This window comes from Festucalex cinctus, chromosome 1, assembly GCF_051991245.1.
Source record: "Festucalex cinctus isolate MCC-2025b chromosome 1, RoL_Fcin_1.0, whole genome shotgun sequence".
In the NCBI taxonomy this organism is placed as follows: domain Eukaryota; kingdom Metazoa; phylum Chordata; class Actinopteri; order Syngnathiformes; family Syngnathidae; genus Festucalex; species Festucalex cinctus.
In genome coordinates, this window is record NC_135411.1 from 35,104,066 (window position 1) to 35,125,330 (window position 21,265).

The window sequence follows — 21,265 nt, forward strand, 5'->3', positions numbered from 1 at the left end:
TGCCGCGTTCCATTTGCATTTGTATTATTTTTTGGAACAATATGATTACAGTTGAGCTCCGTAATTTAGGACTGGCACACAAATAACGAAAATCGTATAATTGACGGCAATCGTTTTTAAGTTATATACCGTTATTTGCAGCTTACTTGGTAATATATTTTCCTCCATGCGGCCCCTGAGCTAACATGATTTTGACACCCCTGTTGTAGTAGAAGACCCACACAGTCGCACGCAGTTAGTGCACCGTGTCTGCCATCTGGTGGTGAATGGCGAGATTACAAAATCAAACTTGGAAAACGTTTAATGAAACATTTATTCATTGTCGCGGGTGTGCTCACACATTGGCTAAAATTACCTTTAATAAAGTTGTTTTGTTTTTTTAAAATATGAAATCTATTTAAGTGAAGACATGACTATGTTTTCGCAATAATCCAAATAAACACTTGAGATCAATGATGAAAGTGGTCCTTTTTGGATTAAAAGTCTATGGTCATGCTTTAGTTATTACAGTTTTTTACGATTGCTTAAGCACGAACTAACTACAAAACTTTTTTTTTTTTTCTATCTTGACTGATTTTGGTTATACGAACTCAACTCTCAACTCAATTCAACTCAACTCAACCTTGTTTATAAAGCATTGTACAGTTTTTTTTCCAATTGCTAAAACACAATTTTGCAAACTAGGCTCGTTTTATCAAAATGATAACACAATTCACAAAAACACACACCCGATTTGCAAAACCCCTCTCATATCCTCCAAAATGAAGCACTGCAACCAAAACTACTTATAGCTTTGCCAAAATCAAACTTTTGTACCAAGTGGCACACACATCATTCATGTCACCAGATTTATGTCTCATCAACTACACACTGTTGGGCATAATGCACAGCACTGCCATCTTTAATATGCTTTGCTGTAATACTAAAATAGTTCAAACTGTAGAAAATTCTTCAGATTGTTCACATGCACGGACATATTTGAATATACACACGTTCAAACTTTTTAACAATTTAAAACTTAAAACTTGTTTTATTTTTCACAAGTCAGTACAACATATGCACAGAAGATATGTTGACATTGAAGTGAACAAATATATGTTCAAAAAACAGTAAACTGAGAAAGAAAATTGCAGGAAAAAATTTCTCTATCTATCTATCTATCTATCTATCTATCTATCTATCTATCTATCTATCTATCTATCTATCTATCTATCTATCTATCTATCTATCCATCCATCCATCCATCCATCCATCCATCCATCCATCCATCCATCCATAAGCAAAAATTAGGCAACCTCTCGCATTGCATTGTCAGCCCATGGTTTGGTTAATGACATGATCAACTAAGGTTGCTTTGATTTCATTTGAAAGTTGCTGTCTTGGCCATGAAATCCTCTACCAGCTACACCCCCCCCCCACCCCCCGCCCACCCCCACCCCCAACTCATTCTCAGCCTCTCTTCCTCTATAACTACAACAATGGAAGCATTGTTGTAAAAAAAAAAAAAAAAAAAGAGAGAAAAAATGTTCATCTGTGGTCTTTTTATAGTTCATTGCTTATACTTTCTGATTGAGGTACTAACAATTAATCATTGAGGTGCATTGAGGTGTTTGGCCAGGCGGAACATATATTAGCCAATTAGCTCATGTATTGTGATTTTGAATGGCAGTTTGTTGCAATGGCAAACATGTGACCTTATGTCAGATTGTGGTGTCTTATGCAGGTGAATCGTGATCAGTGCATTTAAAAAGTGTCATTTTGAATTGGAAAATGTGTGTAAAGCAGAAAATGTGTTTAGAGGTTTGGAGACTTGAGAAGAGGTCTAGCTCTCTGTGTGCCAGTTTAAATAATTGTGCTATGCAAGTCATTTTTGTGTTTTAGCAATTGGAAGAAAAACTGTACAAATGAATGGGGAAAAGTTGGTATTACAAGTTAAATTGTGCAAATACTGTAAGTAATGTGGAATCAGACGATATATACCCCGGGAGGCATCAATTTGTGAAGCGAGTTGAAATTTGAACAGTGTAAATTGGAAGTATTATGTGGAAGTTGTTACGCGGCAATAAAATGGGAAGAATAAAAATTACAATAACATATGTGAGAATGCTTCAGCATTCCCGCATATGTTATTGTGATTTTTGTGTTTGACTAAATTACCGAATAATATCATGTGGGACTGCTTTCAGCATTCCCACAATGAAGTCAAAATGTTGAATAAAGTTGCATTACCTATGATTTTTCAAAAGGTGGCGGTAGCTCGCTGTTGTGAATGGGGAAACAGGCAAAATGACTGCGCATGCGTATTACAGTTGATTTGTTGGCTCTCATCTCGTGAACCCCGTCACTGCGCACGCGCGTCGCCTAACCGAGCTGCCATTGGCCGAACGTATGTTGTTGTCCACTCCTGCCTGGTTCCGTCTAAACAAAGACCTGCCCCCTTTTTTTCCTCCATGAGGATTTCTCCGCCGCCCGTCGTTACTTTTACGTGTAATCACGATTACTAAATCGGATTACGACTCGTATATTGTATTTTAAGTGGTTTTGGCGCTCACACGCGGTTTCCCAAATGGACCTGGAGTACAATGCAGGCTGTGGCGAGACCAAATCGGCCATACATTCTTGGCGTTATCGCCACCATTTCTCGTACAAGGCAGATCAAGGAAAAAATATCATCGTGCAATGTAATCTGTGCCTGCCGAGGGTAAACCTGCTGTCCACGTCCAAGACGTCTACGTCAAACCTAAAGAAGCACTTGGACGTAAGTTGCGTGTCCGTCATGAAGTTAAAAAACGTTGCTTTCACTCATTGGCAGTTTTTTTGGAAATAAACACTGTCCATTTAATCATCATGACAGTGTGGTTGCATGCTAAAGTGGGCGGTCAGGATCAACAAGGCCTTCTCGACTGGCCTCAACACTTTCCGGAAGCGCTCACCTGCATTTACAGTGTAATTGTTCTATTAAATTATTTTTAATATATTCAATTTTCTTCCGTAGCGTATCTCTTGCATGGCTGTTTCCAGTACTTGAGTGTTCATGTTAGATGTTCTTATCCAATCAGATTTCAGTCTATAAGTGATAACTTGTAAATGGAATATTCCAATAGCCTTCACAATCAGCAGCAGTGCTGGCCACCATCACATGACTTTCAAATGGAACTGTTTTCTTTCACCAATCAGATTTCTAATTCGGCCACAGAGCCAGTGAATTGCAGTTTTCCAACATCTGATTGGTTGGTCACAAAATAAAACTTGTTAAAGCCAATTAGCACTGTACAATATGGACAAAACTTTACATTCCAATGTTGGTTATTAAGCATTCCCACATGTTATTGGGATTATTTATTCTTCCTTATTATTTTGATTTACACCATTCAAATTTCAACTTGCTTCAAAAATTCACGCCATTTTAGGAATTATATCATCTGATTCCACATTATGTGCAGTATTGGCACAATTTACTGTTACATATCACAAGTCCCACTTTCCACGCCCACTTCCATACATACATTCATTCATACATACATACATAGATAGATACGTACATACACACATACACATGCGTACTTGTACATACAACTGCTTATCATTACCAGCTCTCTGATACTGCTCAGTGGCACACTTGCTGAAGTGCTTTGTCCAGTATAGCGAGGAGGTCACAGGTTTGAATTCCATCTAAATGAAATGAGGATACTGCATGGCTAGGTGGCGCTATTGAGTGATTTTTGTATTTTTTTTTTTCATTTTTCCATTGGATATCATTATTTCCACTTTTCCGTCTAAATGAATGGATGGTACTGCATGCCTATGTGGTGCTATTGAGTGAATTTATTTATTTGCATTTTGCCATTGGATATCATTAGTTCCACTTTTCCATCTAAATGAATGGAGGGTGTTTTATGCCAAGGTGGCGCTATTGAAGGAATTTTAGTTGTTGCATTTTTGCATTGGATATATATCATTAATTCCACTTTTCCATTGAAATGGGGGGTACTTTCAGATAACACTTTTCCATATAAATTTCAACTTGCTTCAAAAATTTGCTCCTCCTGGGTCCAAGGGTTATTTTTATTCATTTATCTTTCAACTACAATAAATACAGGACTTTGTAATTTTCATTGAATGAATGTATCTTTCAATTTACTTCATAAGCATTCAGCTATTAGCATTCAGCTATTAGCATTCAGCTTCCAGCATTCCCACGCAATTTCGACAGATATTGCACGTAGTCTAGTTTTCCCTTAAAATTGCATGGATGAATGTGTTCTCTTATCTTTTCTTTGTTTTATTTGTTTATAAAACACTTTTATATAGAAAAGACAATTAAATGAATAACAATCAACAGATTTATATAGAACTTTTCTGGAAACTCAAAGATGCTCCACAATGGCCGCTTAAATAAACAACCACACAGGTACCAAATGTCCAATCCTGCCTGGTGGTGGTGTTCTTTTGTATTGTGAATCATATCAACATCGACTTGAAGGAACATCTCCCAATCTCTAAAACGTGCTGTCTTTCAGAGAGCACATGTAGGATGCGACGCCAGGCCCGATCCAAAGCGAGGTAGGAAGAAGGAGGACTACAACGGCGAGGAAAGTAGCCACGGTCAACTCAAAAAGATCAAAGCGGAGATCCTCTCCAAATGCGTGACCCAGGAAAAGATCGACGACCTCATTTTCAACTACATCGTGGAGGACTGTCAGCCCTTTCATGTGCTGGAGCAGCCCGGCTTCAAGAAACTGATCGTGCGCCTGACCGAGGGTCTCCACCCCATGGACAGGGTGACCTTATTCTCCAAGGTGGATGTCAGTTTCTCCAGGATGCGCGAGGAGCTGATCTCCAAGCTCGCCGGCGTCCAGTACGTGTGCACCACGGCCGACTTGTGGACCGTCGGCGGCGGCACCTTCTTCGGCATGACGTGCCACTGGATCGACGGCAACTCGCTGGAGCGCAAGTCGGCGGCTCTGGGCTTCGCCAGGATGCAAGGCCGGCTCAAGTACGACTCGGTGGCCGCCAGGATACACGACATCCACGTGGCGTACGGCATCGAAAGCAAAGTTCAAACCACCGTCACCGACAACGCCAGCCCCTTTGTCAACGTGTTCAAAGAGTTTGCGCTGGACGGCACGGATTGCAGCGACGACGTTGGCGTTTTTGAAAACGTCTGCGCCGTGCTGGAGGGCGAGCCGGAGCAGGACATGCTCCTGTTCCTGCCCACCATCCAACGCTGCGCCTCGCACACCTTAGAGCAGATAGTCACGGAGGACTTTTGGCGAGCCGTGTCGCAGGGACCCATGTGCCAGTTGTATTACAGCACAATGTCCAAGGTCTACTCCATTTGGACCAAATGCCACCACCTCCAGGTTGGCATGGAAGCGGCGGAGGAGATCAAGAAGATGGCCTTGTTCGTGCCGGCCGTCATACGCTGGAACGTGGAGTACTGCGCCCTGCAGAAGATCGTCTCGCTCACGGAACGGGAGCTGACGGAGCTGTCGGCCCGCCTGGACGTCGGCCGCCTGCAGCCCGAGGAGATGGACTTCCTCAAGGAATACGTCACCGTGTTCCACCCGCTGGCTTTCGCGCTGGAGCTTTTCCAAGCCGAGCAGAAATGCTACCTGGGCCTGGTCATCCCGACCGTCCTCAGTCTCAAGAACAAGCTGAACGAGCACAAGGATTCCGCCAAGTATTTCGGCGACGTCATCGTCGCCATGGTGAGCGCCATCGAAGTGCGCTTCCGCGAGCTGTTTACCAGCGACGAGGCCAAGTTCGCCACGGCCACCACTCCCCAGTTCCGCCTGTGGTGGCTGGCCGCCTCCGAACGTGATGAGATGTGCTCCCTGCTGGCCACCGAGGCCTCCCAGGTAGTGTTAATTACGTCAACGAAAATTAAACCAAAATCATTTGCATCAAAACACATTTGTCACCAGACTGAAGATAGACTGGAATAAAACCCGCAATAAAAAAATAACTGGGACTAAATGAGTAGGCTATGCATTTTTGTCGACTAATGAAAACAACACGAAAATGTACTTCACTTAATAAAAATAGGACTGAAAATATGATTTTGTAAAATCTTCTCTCTGCTAATCTGTCAGTGACACAAGTCAGGTTTCCATTCCAATGTTTTGAATTTTTTTTTTAGTGAATTTTGTGAAAATGTGTGAACGGACATGCGACTTATGCCCATTTCCATCCGTTGTTCGTTTGCGAATAGTGAGAGGAGACTGCGCCTTGAGATGACGTCATATAAGTACGTCTCTGCCACAAGACACAAAATGGACAGATTACTAATCTAACATTGCATTCAGGATTATTATTTTTTTAATTCTATAAAGAAGTGTCTTTCTTCATCTCCCCAAACATATCTTACTTTATCATCCGCCATTTTTTGTGACTACAAACGTACGTGTGATGTATCCGATCTTGTAGTCTGTTGCGCATTTTCCTTTTTTGATACGTTTCAAAATCCACCCCCTCCAAGCGTAAAAACCTTTTTTTGTGAAATTTTGGGCGAATTTTTGATATTTCCCTTCAGTTTCTTTTTCGCAATTCTTGAGGATTCGACTAAAAATAGGTGGATGGAAAGCCCACTACTGTCATGTGACACACACCCTCAAATCTGCAGCTTGTGAGTGCAACATGCACATACACATGGGACAGGCAGGAGGTGGATTCACGGTTAACGGTAAAAAAAAAAAAAAAAAAAAAAAAAACACTGATAAAAATGTTATACATATATACATATACGTTATCCAACGGCTATAATTATCCGACCGCTAACTAATGCTGGCTAATTTACTAGCTCATAGCATGGAGCCATAGTAGACACTTGTTGATCTACTGTAATTGTGTGTCAAGTTGTTTTTCATCAAAAAGATGGGAGAAAATTTTATGTGAAATAGTTTTAGATCTGAAATGTTCAACATTATCTGCTGACAAAAAAAAAAAAAATACAGGGGTAAAATGATTGTCCTGATTAAAACTAGACTAAAACTAGATGAATAAAATTTCTTTCCTGGACTAAAATGCTATATTTATAGTCAACTAAATAAAAACAGGATGAGGTTGACTAACTATGTTAAACACTAACAAGCGTGACTGAAATTGAACTAAAACAGAGACTTAATTTAAAAATGTCTGATCAAATTACCACTACTCCCAGGTGGACCTCTGCGACGTGACCGAGATCACCACCACCCAAAACATCACCATCAAATCCGAAGACGACTTCTTCAGCTACGGCTCGGCCAAGCCCACGGCTCACATTCAGGAGCGCGGCGTCACGGAGGAGATCCGCAAGTACGTGGAAGGAACCGGCAAGAGCCTGGAGTGCTTGCAGGACTTCCCCAGGGTGAAGCAGCTGTTCCTCAAGTACAACACCACCTTGCCGTCCACCGCGCCCATCCAGAGGCTCTTCAGCCAGAAAGGCAACCTGGCCACCTCGCAAAGAAACTTTCTGACCGACGACTACTTTGAACGCATTCAGATGCTGAGATACAACATCAACGTGTGTTCTGTGCTCAACAGCTGAATGTGTTTGCCTTGAACGTGTTCAAAACCAACACTCATCATCACATACCGTACTTCCTCATGTAGTGCTTGTTTAGTTGGGAGATAAGCCGTAATGAGTTACAACACATTTGCGGAATATTGAAACTAGGGCTGCTACTAACGTCAGTTATGGATTACGTTCATGGTTTAATTGGGAACATTTCGGGAAATGAGAAAAACTGTTGATCATTGTTTTCTAAAGTGTCTTATTTTTATTCAACACAAACAGTCTGCTTTCATGGAGGACTAAAGAAATCAAATATTAACTGTTGAGAGGCTGCTATTGGAGGATTTTGATTGTTTTAAATTAAACAAGGCCTCTTAACAATTGTTTATCACAAAAGTTTATCAATTTGATAATCAATTAGTTGTATGTTAATTGATCAATCTACTTTCAGTCCTGCAGTCATGAATACAATGTGATTAAAAACAGTAGGAAATCAAATATAGTAGGGGTGTGAATTGCCTCGTACCTGACGATTCGATCCGTATCACGATTCATAGGTCACGATTCGATTCGATTAATCCCGATATGAATTTGCAAATTTATTGATCTGAAACTTCAGTTTTATAACTGTGAGCCACTGTATTTAACAAAAAGGTTGGAACCTTTTTCATGTTAAAACAGCATTGAAATAAAATATTATGGCTTAATGCTCCATTAATGTAACATTCTTCCATGATTAAGGTATGAAAGTTAGACATTTTGTTGAATATTTTTCCATCAAAAATGGATGTTAAAAAATTGATTTGGCTGCCTATTCAATCGATTCGAGAATTGCGTGCTGTAGTATCGCGATATATTGCCGAATCGATTTTTTTTTTACACCCCAAAAATATAGCAATCTCATTAAATGTTTGGATTTTTTAAAAAAAATCTTAGGAAAAACCTATTTGGCATGTGAAACTGCAGTTTAAAACAAAACATCTGAGCTATACTGAGGAAAATGCGGCAAAACGGCAAGAATCGAGGAGCCGTGTCAGTCGTGTAGCTCCTCTGACAAAGGACCCAACATGATGGAGTGATCATGTCAAGTGTCAGAAGTTGTCATCTCCACATCTTTCAGACCACAGAGGGGGACACATGGCACGAGTCGACTCCCTAATGGCGTTGACGAAAAGTGAGCACTATCTGAGGAAATAGGGTTACCCTGATTAATGTAAAGTATGATTCAAGTCTTTTCTAATCACCATCATTTATATGTAAATATTCAATTGACAATCAAGACAATGTTGAAAACACAACAGTGAGTTTAGGATTTCGCCAGGCCGTTACCTGTTGTGACATTTGCCCCCCACCCACCCCACCCCCACCACATGGCTGAGGAATTGCCTGGCAACCAGTTCAGGGTGTACCCCACCTACTGCCTGAAGGGCAGGCAGGCTGGGATAGGCTCCAGCACCCCCACGACCCTTGTGGGGGTTATGAAAATGGATGGATGGATGTTGAATGAGGATGTCATGTATGTATGTTTTATAAAATACAGTATAACAGACAACACAGCATTGAGTGTCCTCTCTTTCGTCATTGGAGCCTTGACTTGACAACAAAGATGTTGCATTAACATGCGATGACTACATCAGCAGATAGTAACATTTTTAATGTTTGGTGAGAAAACAAAGGCCAGGATTCTCTTTGCTCCCAAGTCCGCTGCCTGCCTTTTGTGTTCAACGCCTGTCAAGGGCATTCATCTTTCTTGTAGTCACATAGATAGCAACAGCCAAGAGTGTACAGTATTTCACAATGTGACATCTGAAAGCCTCAAGAAGAGTAGGAAATCTCTTCCAGTTTCAGCATTAACGCATACGTTATATACTCGCACATTAGCACAGCTGGTTTACCAAAGATGCTGTTGCTACATTTGGATTATGTACATTATGCTACATTGCATTGTAGTACCTAGGCTACCATGCCAGCTGAGTATCGTCAAAGCTCTTAAGTATCTACACTAGAGTATTGTTTCCATAATTGTGAAATTAAAAGATGGCATAATTCCCCATTTGAGATCCAGGTACCAAAATGCACAGGCCGCCATTCTGATTACGTCGTACCATTGGATAGCCTACTTGAAATACTGTACCAATATTTTATCCAAAACATCAGGGAAAAATAAATGTGGCAAGTACAAGAATCTGGATCAAAATGAACACATCTGTTCCAATCAGGCCAATATGAGTCAAAATGCCAAATATCGGCGCCAATGAATCGGTGTGTCAATGCCTGTCAAGACCTTTGAGAACAAGGAATACCTCATGACCACACAAACATTTTTACAAGTGGCATTTATTTCGTAGGCACAAAGTGGGTAAAAGGTGTTCGCACATCCTTGTCCTCACAGTCCTCTCATGCTTCCTCCCTTTTAGAATCTTGTTATACAAAAGCAGCATGGCAGAAAGAGACCAACGTGTGCCTCAGTGTCAGGAGAGTGATTTTATTCAAGAGGTAAGCATGAGAAGGTGTTCCTGACATGGCTGGCCCATTTTTTCCTCTCACTTTGCCCTCCTCGCCAGAGGCCGGGCTCACTGTAGGAGTACCTTGGCGGGGCCGAAGTGGCCCAGGTTCTCGCAGGACTGCAGCCAACGCTGGACGTTGGCGGGGACCGAGGAGGCGGGGCTGGCGAGCAGCAAGCAGCAGTAGCACGCCACGTCGGCCAGGGAGACGTCGCGCCCGGCCAGCCAGGGCCCGCGGCCCAGGGCCGAGTTGAGAGCGCGCAGGACGGCGGCCCGCTCTTTGGCGCCGCCCTCGGCCAGCTGGAAGAAGGCCGTGTCCACCCAGCCGTCCACCAGGGTGGCCGACGCGGCGTCCGACGGGTACGGCGCAAGAAGCTTGAAGAGGAAGCGTGCTACGTTGGCCTCGCCTTCGATGGTGCACATGTTCTGAACGCTAAACTTCATCTGCAGTTTGGGGACTGCGGAGGCAAAAAAAAAAGACGGTTACACACTTTGGCTCAAATGAGTTCACACGTTTGAAGGGCGCCTTACCGTCTTTCCATATGAGGGTGAAGCCAAGCTGGAAGAGATGTCGGGCGTAGCTGTCGGGATGGCGCGGGCCGAGGCAGGAGAGGAGCTGAGGTGGCACGCCGCTGACTGACGAGTGGACATGGACGGTGGAGAGCACCCGATAACGCTGGCACAGCAGCTTGTGGAGAACCAGGAGGGTGAGGGGCGGCTGCGCCGGGTTGGCGTTGATGACGACGTCACGGAGAGCGCCGAGGTCCTTGAGGGCGGAGGTGACATTAATACACGTTTATTGCAGGGTTATTGGTGGGGATGGAACGATAACGGCAATACAGCGTTGCCTCGTTTATCACAGGTGCTACGTTCCAAAAACTATCCGCAATAATGGAAATCCGCATAATTTTTTATTTATTTATTTTATTCCCAATAATTATGTTTTTGGTATGACTTTTACTTTATTATGAATGCTTTTTTATTCATCAAATATGTTCTTTTTTCATTTATATTATTTTTTCCATTAATAGTATGTTTATTTATTTTGTATTTACTTATACAGCACAATAAATGTTTGTATTTATTATATATGCTTTTCATTTTAGTCTGATTTTTAGTTAATTATGAATGCTTTTTCATTCATCACTTGTTTTTTTCATTTAGTCTTTTTTTCCATGAAAAGTATGTTTTTTTTTTGTTTTTTAATTTACTTATACCACAGTATATATGTTCTATCTTCGGAATGCAATGCTGTGGAGCGACTCGGGCTGGGTATCGATTCAGATTTCCAGGATCGATTCGATTCACAAGGTGCCAATTCGATTCGATTCACGATACACAACGATTTTCGATTCATTTGAGGAATTCATGCAGCACTAGTCAAAAGTACCAGTGCTGCAAAGAGTAGAAACGTCTTGCTGTAATTTAACGCAATAGTAAAAATATCAATATTTACATTAAGAATTGAATCAATTGCAGTTACATTAATACTCGGTTTTATTTAACATGGCCTTATGAAAACAAAAAATAATTATTTAAATCAATTACAACCGCAGTACAGGCTGTGTAAAAAAAAGTGACAAAAAACACGGACACTCACGACATTCACATTGTTGTGAATGTTACAGTTGTGGTTGGGGGGGGAGGGGGGGGTGTCGATACTGGCTTCCTCCGTGTAAGTGACACAGGCTCGGAAGCATTTGTTTGTGTATGTTGGATGTGTCGTGTGGGTGTGTGTGTGTTTTGGGGGCGGGGTCGATATATCGATACATGGTTTTATGTATCGATATTGGGATATGAAAAGGTGTATCGTTACAATATCGATATATCGATATTTTGAACCCAGCCCTAGGAGCAACGGGACAGACGCCGTTCGAAAGGGCTCATGTAGACGAATCCGCGGAAGTCCCCAGACAGACGTAGGGAGATACGGCCATGCAAAGACCAAAAAATAAACAAACCAAAAAGCACGCTGTAAAAAAAATAAAGCACTGTAAAAAATCCGCGAAACAGCGAGGCCGCGAAAGATGAACCCGCGATAAACGAGAGAACACTGTATTGTGATATTGCGATATTAAAACTGTCACAATATATTGCCGTGGTCATGTCACAATATTAAAAGCAGCACATCTGATTCAATTTCTGCAGATCTAGCACCCTCTGGTGGATATTTTTTAGTGCACTTTAATTTTCACAAGCCATGTTTTGGCCCTTCTATGTTTAAAATCCACGCTATTGGTCAGATGAAGGAGCACGTAATACGCTTGTGAACCAAGCCAATGTGTGGAGGAACTCAATGTGTGCTTGCATTAGTAATTAGTATTAGTAATTGCATTCGTAATAGTAAGTCTTATTAGAGATTTTAGGTTGTTTATATGCATTGCTGGAATGTACAAAAGCAAAATATTGCGTTTTGTTTTTAGTACGAGCTCATTTTTTTCCAATATTGTTAATTTGTGACCATTTTTCGTATTGCCAACCTCAACACAATATCGTGATAATTATCGTATCGTGATTTTTGGATATACCTAGTTGTTGGTTTCACAAGATATCTCATTTCAAACGTCCTACCTTTCCCAGTAGCTTGTCGAGGTCGGCCGCGCCCTGGAAGGCAGCAGAGCTGGAGCTCTGGGATGAGAGACTTCCGCTGACTGTCAGATCCATGTCAGCGTCTGGCGTGGTCACTGTCTTGGCCAGGCCCTCCACGGCCGCCTTCAGCTCGTACAGTTTGCGCATGATCTCGTCCTGACGGGCCTCCAGGGCTCTAACAGCCGGGTCCACCTCGCCATTCTGCATACAGAAAATAATTCCCACAACCTAAATTTAAAAGAGGCGAGGTACACCCAGGACAGGTCACCATCCAATCACAGAACACATACAGAGACAAATCATCAAATAACACACACATTTAAGAAGAATGTTTTAGGAAGGTGGGAGGAAGCAGGAGCACACTGACAAAAGCAACGCAAGCACGAAGAGAACATGCAAACGCCACAAAGGAACACTGAGATTCAAACCCCCGAATCTCAGAACTGTGATCACTAACTACCCACTCAATCATCATGCCACTGACCATTACAAATGACAAATCAAAATTATATGGCACTTTTTTCAAAGCTCAGACGCCAACGACTTCAGCTCCGAGTCACTCCATAAGCCACGCCCCTTAAAGGCAACCATCCAATACGTCACTACTAATGCAACAGTATAATAACCAGTTTATTTCTTTACATTCTCTAATATTATGTTTTCATTCAATAAAATGCTATTTTTATTATTTAAATGTAATGTTTTGGGGCTGTCTGAAACGATTAATGTAATTTCAATTGATTACAATGGTCACAGAATGAATTAAAACTTTAAAATTAAGTGTTTAAAGTCGAGACGTTAGTGTTAACATCTTTTTTTGTTGAATAAAGGCGGCTGCAAAAGAACCTTTAACGAGGTGCTTGCTAAGTTGCTTCTCATTAATATATTACGCGCTATAACCATTTTGAAGGCGACGGCAAATGTTAACGTGAGTTGCATCAGCAGCCCGAAGGCTATCTTAGTTCCAATGGGCTAGCTAGCTCATTCATACCACAAGTAACTGGCAGGACAGGCTATAAATTTACGACGTAAATATAACATACGTGGCGACGTATATAAAAGCAAAGCGAACGTGAAATAATCTCGTTGATAATAAATGCCTTGTCGTTTACCTGAAGCGCGTGCTCGTAGTTGCAGCTGTTCTCCGAACGCGCGTGGATATTTGCAAGCTTGTACATGCAGGTGGGCAAATCAACCTTGATGTCACCCTCACACATCGGCTTTACCTGGTACATGCTGGAGGGCACAAGTGTTTCGCACGGCAAAAATAAACAAACAATAAAAAAAATTAAAAAAAGAATCAATCCGGGATGCAGGTCTGAAATGGAAGCGGCGTGAGGTTGACAGCCAGCAGGAAACAGCTCACACACCGGAAGAGACCGAAAAGAGCAACTGACGTCACATCCCGTCAGCGACAAAATTGGTTATTTATATTTATTTTAGTTACTTTATTTTTTTTGTATTAAATAGTTGGAATATAGTAAGCGTTTAAATATATGTTTTTATTCATTTTAATTTACAGTGATGTCATTCGAAAATGATTGTACCATATTAGAAATTTGATTTGGTCATGTGTTCTATATACGTCAGAGGGCGCTAGAACATTATGTCTGATTCACGAGATCATCTGTTTGAAGTCCCAAGTCAAAAGCTAAAGTTTGACTGATACGAGATGATAAATTTCCAGAGGTGACAAAAGTGCTCACACCGACAGACGGACGGTGAATTGGATGGATGGATGGATGGATGGATAGATAGATAGATAGATAGATAGATAGATAGATAGATAGATAGATAGATAGATAGATAGATAGATAGATAGATAGATAGATAGATAGATATGTAAAGGCTGTGGGCATTGGGCAGATTAGATTGATATGGCAACACATGATGGCTGAAATCTGGGCAAAAAAATCCCTCCTCCACATCCATGTAGGCTACTGGAAGGAGTGCAGCCAAGAGAAATGCTACCAAATGGAAACAAACTATTGGGGATAAATTAATCCAATTTCAAGCAACAAATATACATCAAGTCGTAAATGTAGATCAGGTGCTTCTAATTGTGGTTAGGTCAGCAGTTCTCGCCTTGCTAGCCCTGACCAGTGAGTGATGTCTTGCAAGTCTCGACGAGGCTAACGTTTCAATCACAAGTGGTCTTTTGACCTGATCAGAGAAGGCAACACAATCCTGCACCGGGAAGCAATTCTAGAGGCCTCCACTTGGCCGAGTCGTTCGTCTACAATGACGTGGCCCCTTGTGGTGGCCTCCCGTCACTGCTTTACACCTGAGCTACATCCACTCCCTGGCACATAATGCTCGCACGTGAAACTCGAGGACTGCTGAAACCTGACAGTGACGAGCAGGAGCTTTAAATGATGCAGTACCAAGGGAAGCAGACTTTTTGAAGGCCCGCCCGCCAGGTCACAAAGGTGGACGATTGAGGCGACGTGGGCCTTGTTAAGGTGACCCAGGCCTTGTAAAGGCTTGAGTGCTTAAGACACTGATGTGGTGTGTCATGTTGATTCTGAGTAGAGGTGTGCAAAATTTCCGATTCTTAGATTATTCACGATTCGGCCGTGGAACAATCGAGAACGATTCACAAACGTCCAAATTCCGATTATATAAATATGCCAAGGGAAGCGAAACGAGCGAAAAGTACGCGGAACTGAAACGCAGTAGCGCGTGCGGTCTTCGGGACGCTTTTTGGACGGACCGAGAGTACACATCCACAACTCACGCCTCGAGATTCAAAACAACAACAAGCATGGCTGAGCTGACCAACCCACCTCTTCATGACATCAGACCTGCTCCGAAAAGGCAAACAACTTGAGGCGGAAGTATCAGCTAGCTGGCTGCAGTGCGTCGGTTAGCGTTCTACAGGGCGCCGCGCAGTGATACGAACGAACGAACAGAAAAGTAGTGGCTGGCGGTAATGGCGTCTGACTTTATTCAGAAAAGAGTATTGTGGTGGAAATGTATCACACTTTTGAAAACAAAAAGGTTTTAGAAGAAAAACGCTTTATTTCCGAGACCCCAGCCAGCTTGCTGGACTATTTTCTTTTTTATTTTCTTCTCGTCCAACGTCGAACCAGAACGCGTGTCACCGAACGCTGTCAGAAATAAGTCAGTGCTGATCGCACACACGGGAGGTGAGGATCAAATCGAGATTCATGTTAAAAAAGCCGAACGATCCCATTAATGTTTACACGTTTATGTTTACACAAGTTAAAAATCAGAAAAGCACTTGAGTTTTTTTTTTTTTTTGTACCTCTGAGAAACTTTCATGTTTACATGTTCATCTTTACACAACTTAAAAAGCAGGAAAGCACTTTTTTTTTTTAGGCATTTGTATTGAAGTAGTAGTTCACATTGTCTTTCATTTATATCTCAGTGCACTTTTGAGTGGATAAAAATAATATGTTTTTGCTCAATGCTATGTTTTATTCTGTTGAAGACTGAATATACTTAAAAGCTGTTGTTACAGAATGAGGACTTGAGTATTTTATTTACTGTTTTGAACTGTTAACTTGATACTGAAATAGTAGTTTATGTAGGCCTGAGAGGACTTTTGTACTATTTTTGTAACTAATGTACGAAACATTAAAAGCACAAAAATACATTGTTTTTTTTCTGCTGCCTGGGGGGGAAATCAATAATCGTTTTATAATCGAATCGTAGCCTCTGAATCGTAATCGCAATCGAATCGTGAGGTGCCCCAAGATTCCCACCTCTAATTCTGAGTAACAAGCCTTGTTGGTTTGTTGTCTCAAAGACACGCGTGAACAATTAATGATGAATAAAACAAGTTACACTGGTGTGCATGCTGCCGGTGGCTAACTTGCATGGTTCGTCTAGTTAGGAAGCCTTAAGCTTGTCAAACAGTTTTAACTTTTGTCAATATCCCTCGCTCAATCTTTAGTGGACAAGGAGGAGCATTTGTGAATAAAATTGGGAGTTTTATCACAGTAAACTTGGGGATTTTGTCAATGTGATAAATAGTTGTCAAGATGTCACAAATAAGCTGATTATTTATATAATTTTGTAAAATTTACTGTGGTAAATTTAGGAATTTAGTGTGCAAATTTTGGGGGAATGTGAAAAAGAGTTTAGTAGATGTCCCGAATGAGCTGAACATTTTGAAGTTTAAATTGTTTGAATTGGTTAAGAAATGTGGAAATAGGAAATAAATGTTTAAAATACTGTATCTCTTCATTTTACAATTTTATCGAGAACATTGAGAATTTTAAATTGTTATCATGTTGTTCTGAATGATTTGGATTATGTGAATTCATATTTTGAAGTGGAAATGCTTTGAATCGTTGAAGCCATGCATGTGGAAGGAGGAGGGAAAATTTGAAATTCAAATGTGTAACTATATCTTAATTTGTCTGTGAGTCTAATTTTTGGAAATATGAGAATTATTGTACTGTAGAAACAGTTTCCGTGTTGTTCTGAATGAGCTGAAGTTGGAATGGGAACTATCATCTTCTTCTTCTTCTACTTCTTCTTCTTCTTCTTCTTCTTCTACTTCTTCTTCTACTTCTTCTTTTTCTTCTTCTTCGTCTTCTTCTTCTTCACCGAATGAATATGTCTAGGTACATTTGGAATTCTGGGAAAAGCAGCTAGTTTTGTATTGTGGAAAGTTCTGAATATCTCCTGAATGATTTGAATGTTGAATGTCAAATAATTGGGCAGAACAATAATTAAAACACAATTTGTTGCAGTATAATGGGTGAAGCTTTTTTTTTTTTTTTTTGTAATGGCAAATGAACAGTAGTCAAATGAAGCGTTTTGACACCATGCTAGTGCATGCATGTTGTGCCTTGTCACTTGAGAAATTCTTCACTGCACTTGATTGTCTCTCGACAATAGCTATTAATTAAATATAAGCCCGTTTTACATCTTCTTAGCCTGCTCACAGCTTTAACAAAGCGGTGCAGCTTTGAGATCCAAAACGTTGACCAAGTTAATGATGTTCATTTTTGATTGACACAATCATTCAGAAAGGTATTCATTATTGTTGGTTTTTAATGTATTAAAGACTCTGTATACTTCAGTATTCAGTATTCAGTTCAGTTTTTGCAGATTTACTCTATTGCAAATTTCCATTTGTGACATTTTTAACACGGTTTCTGGTTAAGATAATCCTTTTAAGGTTCAAATGAAAAAGTTGAATTTGACTAGTTTCACTTTTTGAATTGAACTACAGAAGTAAATAGTGTTTTCTATGATATTCATATTTATAGTGATGCACCAGTGTATACAACTGTACTTAGGAGGGGCAAAATGATAGGAATTCAAGGTAGGAAAAAATACTCCAAAGAAAAAAAACCAAGTGATTGTCATCAACCATTATATCATATAATGCACATGACTGTCATTCAACCGACAAACCAAGTCTTAATCAAATTTAATGCACTAAAATTTAAGGATCTGATTGACTATAAAACAATCCAGGTTATGTATGAAGTTAAAAATTAGCAGTTGCTAAATAGTATCTAAAGGTTTTTTCAACTGAGAGAAAGCAAACATTACCTCAGAGAAATTGTAACGACCAGTTAGAACTAATGTGAAGCTTTACTGTGTCTCAATGAAATGAGTTACACGATGGAAGAGCTGCAGTGATGAACTGATCCATCCATCCATCCATTTTCTTGACCGCTTATTCCTCACAAGGGTCGCGGGGGCTGCTGGCGCCTATCTCAGCTGGCTCTGGGCAGTAGGCGGGGGACACCCTGGACTGGTTGCCAGCCAATCGCAGGGCACACAGAGACGAACAACCATCCACACACACACGCACACCTAGGGACAATTCGGAGCGCCCAATTGTGATGAACTGAAATCATGTAAAACAATTATATACATCTTTAAAACGGAAATATTAAACACATACAGAACAGAAAAAGAATAGAAAAACCAAGAAAATCAACATCATCATGAGCATTTTGTATCCAGCGGTGTTGATTTCTTTATTTTTGGTTACATTTTGTGTTTTAGCTTGTCATTTGCCTGATTTTGTTGTTACTATATTTGCAATCTAAATTATTTACTATAACCTGAACAGGGTTTCAGGGTGAACTGAAGTGGTAGGCTACATTTTGACAAGAAATAAGGGGTGGGACTCGATAAGTCGTTTTACTTGTTCCTACACCCTTTTCAAACAGAATCTTGTTTTGAAATTGATTACTGGTAGAAGAAAAATGCTGTCATAGCTAAAAAAAAAAAAAAAACAATAACAAAAAACAAACAAACAAACTGGTTTTATTTTGTTGTGTATGTACAATTCTTTTCTTTTTGAATAATGTTGGTTTATATTCAATTGTGAGGGAGAGAGCTCGACATCCCAAATAGATGGTCAGGAGTTGTAGTAGCGGCAAGCCGTGCTGTGGTCTCGTGCATTATGAATGGCCTTCCTGCGCGGAGCCCGCAAAGACATTCAGTCACCCTCACACGGCCGCTTCAATCTTTCACGACGTATAGGATGGCAACCACATCATTGCAAAGCCTAGAAAGGATTCAATATACAGTACTCACAACAAGTTGGGCTTTTGGGTGAAATTTCCCCATGAAACTAAAATGCACTACTGTTTGACATTTTCCAGGTGATCTTAACTCATTCACTGCCAATGACGACTACAGACGTCAAAAATCCAAGCAAACAGCCAGTGCAAATTTTGACAAGAAATTTGAATTTAGTTTTAGTTTTTCATTGTTTTCATTCATAGTTATTAATCATTGTTGTTATGAATAACAACGATGACAGCAATTTCATTGCTAAGTGCTACCATTGTGCGTAGAACGGATTCCTGTTACCCTACAACACGGGCGTTGACGTTCTTGTGATCGGTCTTGGTCTTACTGAGACCACATACTGGGTCTCGGCCTCCAAAAGCCAATTTTAGCCGACTAAAATTGCTCTTTATTTTTGTTGACTAAAATTGGATTAAAACTAAAATACAATCAGGTGACTGAGTTATGACTAATGCTTTAATTAAATTTAGTCAGAAGACTATAACTAAAACTAAATTATTATTTTTTTTTTAATTTAAATTTTAATTTTAAATTTCGTTTTGTTTTTTTTTCAAAATTAACACTGGCTGTTTGCTTGGATTTTGACGTCTATAGTTGTCATTGGCAGTGAATGAGTTAAAAGGAGAGTCTCTGACGTAACCTGAATAAAAACCCTTGGAGATAATCCACATGCAGCAACCAAAAAATGTCCTTAAACTTCTGTGTCCAGTTATAATTTTGTGGTTCATGCAGCTGTCGACTTGAATTAAAAAAGGACTGTTTTACTTTATTAAGAATGCAATATATACTGTACATTTACAAAATATTTATTTTCCAAACTCAGCATACAGTGTCAGCACATCGGGCTATATAAGCATTAACGTCAACACACGTTTGTAAACTGTCATATGTGAGGCGTGAGTAATGTTTGTTTTTAATCTAGTTCATGTAGCACACACCATGAAATGTTCAGTTTTTCTTCTGATTTATACATGGTTTGACTACCATAGCTTATAGTGTCCTCAGCAGACTGCAACAGAGAGACTGGGAGAGTCACAGAAAGGCATAAAATCAGGCATCCTTGTAAATGTAACACTTTGTGACTTTTACCGTTTGTTGTCGAAGAGCAAGTTGTGCAAGCTTGTACGCGGGGATCCCTTCCCTCTTTGTTTGATAGCACTTGAAGATGGGACGCACATTAAACTTTTAAACGGCCTTCATGAGTAAGATGAGCCTGGCACACCTTTCTTGATATGACATCTTTTTTTTCTTTCTTTTTGGAGACAATGTGGAATGAGCATCAATAATTGATGACCTAAGCAGATAATCAGGCCATCCCACATGCGGCCTATTCATACCTGCTCACTCTTCCACACAAGGAATATTTGAGGTGAGGTGTCCAGATAAAAACTGGATCACAGCAAGTGACACACTGGAGCATAAAAATTGGATGAGCGATTGAGGCCAGTCGTGAAACATAAAATGGAACGAACTTACTGTATTTTCCGCACTATAAGGCACACATAAGAGCCTTCAATTTTTTCAAAAGCTGACCATGCGCCTTATAATCCAGTGCGCCTTATATATGGATCAATATTGAGCCGCAACAGGTCTCGCTGTCAAGACGCTATCGGTAATCCTGCACGACTGGTGATACGCATGCGCAGAAGATCCCGCCATCTTGGATCGCTAGCTAATACTAATACTTTACCTCAGAGAAAATAATAAAACAGCTCTTTATTCATTTTGGGAGTGAATTGAGTTGACAGAAAGCTGGTTTGTAATCTATTAATAAAGTTTGACTGACCTATCTGACTGTTTTGTTGACATTCCCTTTAGCGCAGCACCATCTAATGGATGCATAACGTAACCCCAGCCTCTACTGTAGCACCTTATACATGGAAAATGTTTTCAAATCTGTCATTCATTGAAGGTGCGCCTTATAATGCGGTGCGCCTTAATACGGTACATAAATGCATGTAATACAGTATAATTGGTACATTGGTCATACTACTGGGTCAATAGTAACCCAAATCAGGTGAAATAGCTAAGCCGCAGCGCTGCATCCTAATGGGGCAGAGTCAATGCTGGGTTGGGGATTAGACCCAGTACTGTACTATTGGTTCAAAATTTGATCAATTATCATAGAATAAAAACAAGATTG

General features: G+C 40.6%; 2 protein-coding genes across 3 annotated transcripts; one reads left to right on the top strand and one right to left on the bottom strand.

Moving 5' to 3' along the window:
* The first annotated feature begins 2,406 nt into the window (after positions 1–2,406).
* On the top strand, positions 2,407–9,052 carry zbedx (zinc finger BED-type containing X). The gene is made up of 3 exons (XM_077532302.1): positions 2,407–2,758; positions 4,521–5,861; positions 7,163–9,052. The coding sequence occupies exons 1-3, from the start codon at positions 2,567–2,569 to the stop codon at positions 7,529–7,531; spliced, it is 1,902 nt and encodes a 633-aa protein (XP_077388428.1). The 5' UTR covers positions 2,407–2,566; the 3' UTR covers positions 7,532–9,052.
* Positions 9,053–9,817: 765 nt separating this feature from the next.
* On the bottom strand, positions 9,818–13,978 carry aimp2 (aminoacyl tRNA synthetase complex interacting multifunctional protein 2). Of its 2 annotated transcripts, none has more exons than XM_077532319.1 (4): positions 13,818–13,978; positions 12,574–12,792; positions 10,534–10,768; positions 9,818–10,460 (listed from the first exon to the last, which is right to left on the bottom strand). In XM_077532319.1, the coding sequence occupies exons 1-4, from the start codon at positions 13,824–13,826 to the stop codon at positions 10,072–10,074; spliced, it is 852 nt and encodes a 283-aa protein (XP_077388445.1). In that variant the 5' UTR covers positions 13,827–13,978; the 3' UTR covers positions 9,818–10,071. The 2 variants fall into 2 exon arrangements, with proteins under 2 accessions (XP_077388445.1, XP_077388438.1); XM_077532312.1 differs by having other exon boundaries at positions 13,704–13,978.
* Between the last annotated feature and the right edge of the window lie 7,287 nt (positions 13,979–21,265).